At 37.3% G+C, this 11,686-nt stretch overlaps 1 protein-coding gene across 3 annotated transcripts in view; it reads right to left on the bottom strand.

The window, feature by feature from the left end:
- Positions 1-3,231: 3,231 nt before the first annotated feature.
- AVL9 (AVL9 cell migration associated) overlaps positions 3,232-11,686 on the bottom strand; it is a 44,173-nt gene continuing 35,718 nt past the window's right edge. Inside the window, exons 14-18 of one of the 3 annotated variants that reach the window (XR_012625283.1) lie at positions 11,321-11,374; positions 9,220-9,308; positions 8,104-8,375; positions 4,301-4,413; positions 3,232-3,311 (exon numbers count right to left, since the gene is read on the bottom strand). Coding sequence is in view for 1 of the 3 variants with exons in the window: in XM_074841093.1 (XP_074697194.1) it covers positions 8,281-8,375; positions 9,220-9,308; positions 11,321-11,374 (238 nt within the window). In the remaining 2 variants the exon portion in view is untranslated. Of the gene's footprint in view, positions 4,414-4,577; positions 8,376-9,219; positions 9,309-11,320; positions 11,375-11,686 lie in introns of those variants that run through there. The other 2 variants (XR_012625282.1, XM_074841093.1) reach the window with 2 other exon arrangements.

The following is an 11,686-nucleotide window of genomic DNA, read 5'->3' as shown; positions in this document are numbered from 1 at the left end:
TCAGATAAGAAACCTGCCTTATGTAACACTCTTCCTAATGCTTTGGCATTTTCCACTGTGTAGGGATTTATGGGACCCAGAATAACGATGGCTTCAACAGAAAGAGACAAGCTACTAAATTTTTTATTAAGGTGACATAACATGTTTGCACTTACCACTGTATCACCGTTGTTATTTTTTTTAAACACCTGAACTGCTTATCTAAGAGGGGAGAAGCAACTCAGGATCCTGCTGGTAGGTCTGTTTATATTGCAAAGTAAATTTGACTACAAATTAGGTGACTAAACTGCAGTGGCTGTAGGTCACAGTTGCCTCGCAGAACCTGAAGGACTGTCCTTGATTTTTTCCATTTAGGAACACCTTTTCAAATACTGATGGTCTACATGACTTCCTGCTAGCCTGCATTTTTTATGTATTTTTATATTGTTTTTAGATATTACCTGCATTTTTTTGTATTTTCTATGGTCTAAGATATAGTACCTTATTTAAAATTAATTTACTATCGATAATACAGTACTTAAAGACTAGCCCTGTGTTGAACTGTTCTCCAGTGCCTCTGTTGCAGTTTGCTTGCTTATACAACTAGTTGCTGTGGTCATTATTCAACCCCAAAGGAAAACACAGCTGGCAAATGCTACTCTCAAGTCTAAATTCTTTCCTTGCATAATTTGAGAAGGAAACTGTGCAGGCAAATCATCATGTGCCTAGAAATGGTCACTGGTGGTACAATTAGAGAAAGACTTCTGTGGGAACAAAGACAACAGCTGAAAAAAATGCATTTTTCCTTTCATAAATAGAGCAAATATGATTAAAGCCTTCACAGAGTTCTAAACTAGTATCTTACTACAAAGCTTCAGCCTAATACTAGCCCATTCAGCCTGTGCTTGGCTTTGAAGTACAGTCACATACAAGTTTCAGTGAATCAACGTTGTATGTCCTCAAGCTTTGCTGTATTTTCAAACAGTTTGCTTCTTTTCTGGTAGAACTACTTTAAGTTAGTCCTACATAGCTTCAGTTCCCCCTGCCTGAAGTAATAAAAAGGAGGGATCTGGCCTCTGCTAATTTTTAATGCATCCAATGATTTTTACAGTTGTTTAAATACAATTCTAATTGCAAGTTTCATTTTTGTTCTAGGGGGACCAGTCAGATCTACGGCAGTGAACTGTGTCAGGCTTTACAGAGAACAGGATCAGATGGATAGTTCACTTTGGGGGAAAGTAATTTGATAAAATACTAAAGATTTTTTTACAATTTAAAGCACTGCCTGGTTTAAAGCACTGCTTTAAAGCCACAACACTTCTCAGTTCTCAGTGCTTCTGTTAAGATGCACCAGCACCTGCCACCTGGCAGTACAGCTAAGGACCACCTCTGGGCAAACATTCAGACCACTGAACTTAGCAGCAGGCTTGCGTTCTTCCTCCTCGGTTTCCCATTTACAGCTACGTTTAAATTGTTTTCTTTTTGGGTCTGGATTCCTACATAAAAGAAGCCTTAATTTAGGCAGACTGAAGCAGGCTCACCCTTAAAACCAGCTTCTTTCCACTTCATGCTCAACATTAGCCAGACAAAGTTCTGTTTAGTTCCACTCCAGAATTACTTAAAATATCTCCCTCCTCCAACATTTATGAGTATAATTCAGCAAGGCAGAGTTCTTACTCATAGAGCTTATAATCAGGAGGAGGAGTACTAGCAGACTGAGTAAAACACAGGGATCTCTCACGATGCCGGGAGGCAGGCTGTATGAAATCTGTACATCTTCACACAGCTCCCAGGTTATGGTAGGGAAGAGGTTGGTAAAGACCCTGAGCCGGCAGCTGAGAGCAAGACCCGGGTCAGTACTGGGTTACAGAAACTCTGACATGGAAGAAAGAACCAACAGCGAAGATGGGACAGGCACGAAGGAGAAACAGTAACAGCATCTGTGTGTCTGCTTTCTGCTCTAAAACACGTAGCTCTGCTGGGGCTTGGCCTAACCTGTGAAACTAGGTAGCTTTGTTTCAGCAAAGGAAGGGTTTAAGTGTTGTGCATACACCAGTACTGAGGTGCTAAAGTATGACTGGTCACCTGAAGCATAACATGGCTTCATCTCTTAAAATAGTAAACTCTACTGAAGACATACATGTGGTCTGCTGCATCAATATGACCAAAGAGGCAGTAAACAGGTTCTAAAAATGCAGACTTTGAAGTCTAGTCAGCTAATATGCTAAACATCAAGCTACATCTTGATGCTGAGATTGTATTTAGGAAGGGCAAGAGGTAGGGCTAGCTAATTTGACTCAGCACATGTTTCTATTGAAGTGAAAAAAAATTAAGAAGCAGTTTCCACAATTTAAGATTGGACATACTCTTCCGCCAGCTCTTTGGCACAGCATTATACACATCAAATACATAGACAATTTATTAAGAACTGCAAAAGTCAGTAACCACAGGTCCTATTAGGTAATACATTAAGCTCAGCGTTATTTTTTGCCACTTTCTGGTGTGCCTGAACTTTTAAATTCTCCACTGTGTTTCTGTGTGCATTTCTAAAGTCTCTGAATTCAGAAATGAGAGACTGGGTTTGCTTCTTCTGTATTTTTCATCTGTTTCATATAATATGCAAGTGATGTTATGTTTTTAAGACAAAATACCTCTACATCTGCCTTCACTTTAGATAACATCTTCCTTCAGTCTAAACACTCTTACTTGATTTTCTTTATGCTCACCTGATCTAGAAAGCAGTGCTACTTTCTCAGTGATCTAGATTAAGACAAGATGATGTTGTAGATGTTCCCTGCTATTATTGAGGCAAAGAGTAATTATGCTTTCATCAATATTAGTCAATAAATTCAGGCAGGGAAGTAACAAAAATATCTGATTTTCTATCAGTTGTTTTTAGAGTAGTATAAGAGGAGCAATGTGTGATTAGGCAATTTTGAACCTATACAGGAGGACTCAGCAAGACAGCTTGACTTCCAGGTTCTATCACAACTGAGATTAAGCCACCTGTGTACAGATATTTATTCCCCATAAATTGACATCATAGGGGTATAAGTAATCTGAGTAAGGTTCACTATTTAACTGCCAGAAGTGAGCCATTTCCATAATTTTTTTTTTTTTTATTAATCCAAACACTACTTCTAATGTTTGATAAAAAAATGGGTCAAGACCAGAAACATCACAGAACTAAAGCTCTGTGCTGGCTTTAAATCAGTCTCTGGTATAGTACTAAAAACACAACACGCCATGAAGTAATTTGTCATACATCTTTATTCATAGTACAATAATGTAGTGTACTCTCCATGTTGCCCTTTTTAATGAAAACTAAATACCTGCAAGAAAGTAAAATTATACCACATAAACAAGACCATGTAAATTTATCTTTCAGTGTGCTTGCACAACTACTTGTGTTACATCTTTATTGATAAAATGACCAAAGGAGGGTTGTGAAAGAATGTCAGGAATTGATAAAGGAACTGTTGAAGCCAACCGAGTGACCCTGACAAAGCAACACTGAGATGCAACAGAGGACACCATAAAACCATCAAGCAGGGAAATACCAAGATAAGCACATGGGAACAAAAGCTGTTAATTGAACCAAGGAGAGAACTACTTCAACCACGAGTGAACTTTCCTCATTAACATAGTGAAAACCTACCCTCTAGTGGGAAAAGGCCCCCCACCAAGAAAAGCCCCTTCCTCACTGAACATGCGAAGGTGAAAAAGAGGATCCTGTGACTTTAAATTGAGAGGAGGCATGTTGTTACCCAATGAGGAACAAAGTGATAAGAAAGTACCCGCTGGTCATTACAGTAAACATGCATTCATGTAGTTTGAAGCATAGAAATAGGTTGCTTGCCTGTGTGCGGTGTGCTGGCTTTGTGGAAATACCACCTAGCACCCATCTCTGCACAGATACAGATTGAACAAGTATCTCGACTTTGTGGTTGTCAGCTCATTGCACACCAGGTAAAAGAACCCAGATTTTGGGACAACACTTGCATACCATCGGGAAAAAATTAACAAATTTTAGAGAATTGCAACTTTTTCTAAACATAAGCTTCATCTAATTCACATCTGAATATTATTCAAGGCAGTTAGTTTTCTCCTACTGGGAACAGCAACTTACCAAATCATTCTCAGCTAGGTACAGTGACAGTTACAGTAGAAATTTTTAAGTTTTAAAATAGCTCACTGTAGCACAGAACTGGATGTACAGCAATTAATTTACTCAGCATCCTGATTTTGACTAGATGTCACAATCCACATGAACTACGTACTATTTTGAAGCTAAATCTACATCAAAATTTTATAGTCGTACCTAAAGTTCTTGATGATGTAGGAGAGGTCTGTGACCTACTGAAGACTTTAATCAATTCACAATGAGCAGTACCCAATAAGGAATAAAAAGTCACACTAGAAGATCCTCTTGTCCTAAATTTGCAAAAAGCAACATCCACAATCAGTTTAAATGGAAGACAAATTTCAAAAAGACTGCCAGTGTATGACAAATTGCTACCAATATCAAAACCAGATGCCTGCAAGTGGCTTCTGGTGGGATTCATTTCTTAAAATAATACATCTTTTTTCAGCAGACAGAACTTTAAACAGGCTGGATGTATTTATTTTTCAAGCAACACAAGAAAAATCAAATACATTATTTGTATGTTCAATTATCAAGCAAGAGTTTCTATGTTTAAAAACTGCATTCACGCCTTCACTTTTACAATTAAATACTGCCACATTAGTTTCTCTGCTTAGTAGTAATTTATGGAAATCATAAGCTTGTTTAGGCAAAATACTAAATTAATTACAAAGGTGCTTAAAACAGATGTACAAGGTCAAACAAGTGCAATGTACTAGAACACTGATCTAAAAATGATAATTACATTGTGATATTTGAGGAAACGTGTCAGACATACACAGGAATTGAGGTTATGACATGAAAATGATTGATGAAAAATGCTGAACATTTTAGTCAAATGAAGTATTAGGTCAACAATACTTAGTCTTGTGGGGGTTTGGGGACTTATATCTATGCTTAATAGGCAGTTCCTCAAATGCTGGCACATAGAAGAAGCAGAGGTGGATGCCTTTGATGCCAGAAAGTTTAGAAGTGCGCTACTGTATTACCTGTAAGTCAGTTCATGCTGCACATTGACAGCCAGAAATACCTTTGCAAAATACATCATGACAGAGCTGTAACAACAGCTTCACAGTTGACTCATTAGAGGTACTATCACCAATTCATTTAGGACTCAGTGTTTCTTGCAGTGCAGAAATGGATGTCAGGGTCTTTGAAATGGAAGTTGTCTGCCTGAATTTTTCTGAGTAAGTAACAATGCTTGCACTTTTAAAACAGAGGGGAGGAAAATAACTTGCGTTTGCATTGAATTTAACTATAAAGAGGTTACAACCATTAAATTAAGAGGACTACATGAGCTTAGATGAACCTCAGTGGCTGCATGCCTTCCCACAGCCCAAAAGTAAGTTTAAGCAAATGTCAAAGAGCAAACACACATGTGAATGAAGACCACATATCATGAAGATCACTTCATCTCTACCCGCTGCATGAGTCTTAATCACTGTATGAGTCACAGTCCAACTTGCTAGCAGGATGCTAGTTCTTAAAAAGATTGAAAATTAATACTAGTTTCTTATTCTACCATTTGTAAAGAAAGGAACATACTCTCAATCAGGTTGTGTGTTTGGCTCCACAACAGAGGCAGCTGGGACAGTGGGAAAAAGACTGCAGAGAAAGGTCTGTCTGGTTGTCTTGCCCATAAGAGAAATACTGTGAAGTATCACAACAGAGTCCTTGTACAAAGCAGTGAGCAGCTGTGCATCAGCTTAGCACTGCACCTCGTTCTGCCTTTCCTGATCAATCTACCAAAAAAGTAGTCAGCTTTCTAATACCCCTGGGCCAGTGAGGGAGTCTGTGGGAGTAAGGGGAATGCAGAGAGCTAAACAAATTGGCTATACAAATTTCAGACATAGGAGAATTCTACAGAAGAATCTCGGGTGAGGAGGCGACAAAGACAAGAATTTTGACAAGGGATCCTTGAAGATCCTGTTTCTATACCTTATACATGTAAATACCTGGCTCCTAGAACTCCCATCGTGAGCTCCTAAGCCTAAATCTACCTCATGTGCCTTAGGTTGCTGAAGATAGTTTTATGGGTGCCTAAATCCTTTATGCACCTTTATTCAGTCTTCACTACAACATGAAGCCTGACCCCTTAAATCCCAGACAGCAGATAATATGTTAGCTATATTTCACAAAAGCAAGTGATTATTTTCAGTTATTTTTTTATCTGCATGCTGAATCAGAAAGCTCTAGACTGATAATGAATAAATGCAGCCCTAGTCATATTTCACCAGAGCTCTTTCTGCGTATCAAGTATTACTTAGTCTTTGAAAAGATATAAATGTCTATTACAGAGTTGTGGAATAAAACAGAAAAGAGCATAAGAAGTTTTAGGAGATACACAAATACACACAGAGACCACGAGCAATAGTTGCAGTTCTACAGATACATTTTACTTGTATGTCAGAAGCAGTAGATCAGCAGAGCTTTAGGGGCCTTTTTTTCCCCTTCTCAAATGAAACTACTCAAACTAGCTGTATACTCTCAAGTTTTCCATGGCCATTCTATCTAGCTTCTCCTGAAAAAAAATTAATGAAGGCTTTAAACCAGATTCTGTGTTTCTGAATTGCTATTTGAAGCAATTAAAACTAAGTTGTTCAACAGTAACTATGTGATACAAGTGTGCCTTTTCTATTAGCTTTTCAAATGCACCTACAGAAATTAGAACTTAGTTTCTTAGAACAAATTATATTCAAGCCTTCTTGCTTATCTCTTATAGAGCTGCTGTATTTTATTGGAGGAGTAGAAGAAATAACCATGACTTGAAATCTTGGCCCCAGAAAAGAACATGGCAAAATGCTGACAGATAATGATGAAGCAATAAACTGAGAGCCTTTTACTACAGAAAATTGGAACATTGGATAATGTAATGTAGAAAATGTTAACAGCTATCATGTGAGGATGTTAGAAGGCATATAGAGGCACACACATTGCAAGAAACAGGAGATAATCTCTCTCAGAATCAGGAAATGTAGGAAGTGGAATTTGCTTGCATACAGAAGACACCACAGGCATGTTACATAGAAAATACAGCCTTACGCCACATCTTTTCATATAAACTATTATATTTCTTCACACAAGGATACAAACTGAGCCGTTTCAGTTACTCTCTCAATTCTAGTGTTACTTCCTTTATGAAAAAAGTAGTTATCCAAACAGAACATTCCCTGAGTCGACACAGAAAATCGATATAGCTGATTTTCGTTTGGAAGAGTCTTCGTACTTTACTGGCAAAAAAAAAAAGAGCGCCGCACAGTTTGCTACTGTGCTAGTTTTAGGCATTTTTAGTACTTTGTATTCATATGTATGTAATTACGTTGATTGTGTAATTACATCCTAATAGAACAAGACCTCAGAAAACTCTCAGTGATCCAATCCCAATTCGGGAGAATTGTTTTGTAATACTTTTCCTGAAGAGGTCTCTCCAACCAGAATACCATTCATGTAAAAACACAGCCAACACATGCAAAGTTATGAAGGTCTACTGCATAACATCAAGAAAATACTGATTTTGCAACTGTTGCACAGATTTGGGGACATAAAGAGAGCTAGAGACAGATTAATGCAAACAACTGTACATGGCTACAGAGGAGAAAGGAAAAAACCCCTTAAGTCAGCCAGTCTGCCTGTGAAAGCAAGAAAGTTCTACCTGGCTTGGAACCCTTTAAGGGTTTCCACCGTATACTTTTTGCAGAGATGCTCTCAAATCCAACCTGAAAGAGGAATCAGTACTTATACTCTGCTTATTTCTAACGAGAATTCACAAATATTTGGCTATTCAGATTGAAAAATATAACTAGTTTTCATAAATATTATCAACATCCAAGAAAATGTACAAATCTAAAGTCAAACACATTTGGCTTGCAACAAGCCTTGTTTACTAGTATCTTTATAAAGGCTCAGTTTTAAAGAAAAGTAGTCATTTTAAATACAACCAATATACTGCAAATGCCACCCCATTGTATGGAGACACTCACCATTCTTCTATATTTCTAGTGAAACTGAATGATGACATTCCATGTCTGCTTGTAACCTTATACCTTGTTTTGGTCCTGGGTAGTTAATCTCCACTCCTATGTTTTGGAGCAGTCTTTTTACAGCTCAGAGAAAGCATTGCACCTGAAATATTCAGCAGCATTGTGCAAAACCATCATTTAGTCCCCGAGGCTCTGGGCTGACTGCGTAAAAGTGGAAAACCACGATGACATGGCTGATTTCGCACTTGTGAAGGCTCCTCCAACTGACTGACCTGCGTTACAACACAAGAGAAAGGTCAAAGCATAGTGTTACCATTACGGAGCTACTACAAAGAAATATAAAAAAAACCCCACACAATCAGTTGTCCAGTTTGGAAAATAAAATCCAAGTCCAGAGTCTGTGTCAGAAAATATTCAAAGAACTTGAACACAGTAGCTCAGCAGAAATGGCCTATGCTGTCCTTTGCCCTGGAAGGCTTGCTAGAGTTCAGGCCAAAAGATGCTCCTTGCCAGAGTATACAGCAGCAAAAAGAGTAGAAAGACTCCAGTGGAATAAAAGAGGAAGCTAAACAATGTTTTGCAAAGCTACTGAAGAACAACTATCATAATCTTCAGTGGGTGAACTCACATTATCTTGCACTGCAAGATGACAATATGATGTTGCCCCAGTTGAAGTACAAGTGCTTTTCCAGAAAATTACAAACTATTGCAAAAACTGACACAATGTCTTCCTCTGATTTTGACCAGCTCTGGATAGTTTCAGTCAAAGTGATACAAAAATAAGAATAGCTCAACGCAGAAGGTGGTGGTGTGGTCTGAGCATTTCCAGATCACGTGAAAGCTTTCACCTGAACATCTCTCTTCCCACATTCACCTCCAGCCCACACCGGAAAAGGAATTTACACTAGTTTCTTTGTCTTGCTGCTTCTCTTTCCACTATTACACAATATACAGGGCCTCAATCAGCAGCTTTATGCCTCAAAGTGTTGCTCTGTTTTGTATGTATGTTGTAAAGTACACTCGGATTAAAATCAAATATAAATGAGATATAGGATGCTTCTCCAAAAAAAAAAAAATACGGCTTAGATGCAAGCTGGTTTTAAATAAATTTCTTACCTACAGCTTTTCCTGTTTGTACAACATTTCGACTAGTAGAAACCATCACATTTCCAATCTTCTTTCCACGTTCACTGTTTTGTACAGAGCTAAAGAAGAGAGATACTGAAGACTGTTAGTTGACTGATTTATTATTATTTTCAAGTGTAAATTAAATACATAGTTAAAATATGTATCAATACACAGAGATTTACATAGCATACATATATGTATTTGTGTGTAGATATATATATGATCAAGCCCATAATTCCTGCATGCATCCTATCCACAGAGATTAGTTCGGCAAACTTCTCGCAGGAAGAAAAGATACTGTCAGCAAGACAGAAATCAAAACACCCCATGGTTCATTCTTACACAACATAGTTTATACCCTTCCTAAATGTTTATCAAAATGCATTTATGTTCTAAATTACAAAGTCAGATTTGAAGTAGTTTTGAGTAGTTCTAATATACAAGCTTTAAATGAAACAGCGTTACTGATCATTCTTTTTTCTAAACAGAGTTTACTTTGTATCTTGCTCTGAGATTAAATTTTTGATCAAGTACAGTTTACACTCATACTTCTGTTAAAGAAATGCAAAAAGATTATAGACGCTACCATAGTTTGGAAAGAAAAGTACAAAAGCAATCAGTTCTACCGCAGAAGTGTGATCACTTGAAAATAATCTCATTTAGTTTAAAATTGTAACATTCAAGTCCATGTTTCAGGCTTTGCAAACGCATTTATGCAAAACTTAACACAGCATGCCACATTCTTTTCCCAATTTCAAAATCTTCAGTGTAGATACAAAAAGCAGAAAGAATAGAGTACACCAAGAACAAGTTTAGGCTCAGTTTGCAAACGCAAGTAATTTTGATGAGTATCTGATAGCAAAGTTACATCTGGAGAATAAAGGCACTCTTGTAAAAATATCAGTTACTAGAGACCCACTAAGTACTACTCATCCTTTTACACTGATTTCAGGCTACTCAGAGGAGTTAGTATCTCCCCTTTCAAACACAAAAATAGGGCAATTAAAAGATTATAGACACCTCCACATCTTCCAAATAAAGTCTTTCTACAGAGATCATCCAGATCATCCATTAACAGTAAGAGCTGCTATCAACATGCACCTTATTGAAAGCAATTACCTTGAGACAAATCTTGATTCATTTACATTCTCAATCGCCATCTTGGAAATTTAATCTGCCATTGGTCAGCAAAAGCAACAAAAAGATTCAGTGGGCTGAAGTCTGAACCTTTTTATTCCTCAAGCTGTTCTTCTATGTTAGCATGTGTTTTAGGCCTACTCACAGTGTACTGAAAATATCAGTCTACAGTCAAGGCAGGTGCAGAATCAGCAGCATATATGTATTGCTGATTTGCAGGCATCTCAAAGAACCAGCATTTGATGTTTTATGGTCAACATAGCTAAGTGAGAAAACAATGTATTTTCCTTGGTGCATAAACAAGAGGAGATGGTTAACTGCAACTCCAAGACTGAATTCTGGCTTCAGTGAAAGCTGAACAACTATGGGAATAACACACACCACTGAGTTTTAGAGTTGAGACCAGTGAGTAAGAACTCAGACCAACTTAAAGTTGAGTGTGGTGCAATAAGAGATTATGTAAAACTCATTTTAAACTTCTAAATTCAAGAAACTGAATTGTGTCTCAAGTACATATACAGTGAACTTTGAGAGTTTTAGAAAAATGCTGTTTTAAAAACCAGCTAATTTAAAAAAAAAAAACCCAAAAAGCTGTTTTCTCCTAATAATGAGACCTAAAGTCAATACACAGAAAAACACTGATGAAAGCTTTAACAGCTTTAGTTTACAATTTAAAAATAAATGTACAAAAGCCTTATAATTGCAATGCAAAAAATCAGGGCTCTATTATGTGAAGTCCAAAGTAGTGCATTAGCACTGTTCTTCCCTATTTCAGGCAAACGTTCCATCTTTAGATGTGGTGATGGTTCTGCAAGAGAACGTTGCGTATAGCTCCATGTACGTGGCCAATTTAAATAATTATTTTGATTAGTTCATCATGGCAACAGTTGTATAGTTATTGATATTTGACCACACTTTTAAAAAAACACAAATCAAAGTACTATATACTTACTGTGATAATCTTAACTTAACATCCGATACAGAGTACTGTCCCTGGAATGGGTGGCTAGAAAAGGAAGAAAACCACAAGTATTTATTTTTTCATGATGAATTCATGTCACACAATTATTGGTTGTACTCCTCTCTGTGGCTTACCAACAAAAATATCTTTTGTAGATATACTACTGTATCACTTTACAGAAGGCAAGGTCCCAGTGACTACTCAACCTTAGATTTCTTATGAACTACCTGTAAGGTGCCTCCTATTTACAGACCAGATATTAACAATCTTTTCACACTAAGGCAGAGGCACCTCCTTCTAGAAACACAGACCAAATAAAAACAAAAAAAAGATCCCTTAAGTAGACCAAAAGAGCTT

This window comes from Strix aluco, chromosome 1 (assembly GCF_031877795.1).
Source record: "Strix aluco isolate bStrAlu1 chromosome 1, bStrAlu1.hap1, whole genome shotgun sequence".
Classification (NCBI taxonomy): Eukaryota; Metazoa; Chordata; class Aves; order Strigiformes; family Strigidae; genus Strix; species Strix aluco.
The sequence above is the reverse complement of the archived record's forward strand: the minus strand, read 5'-3'. Positions and strand labels throughout refer to the sequence as shown.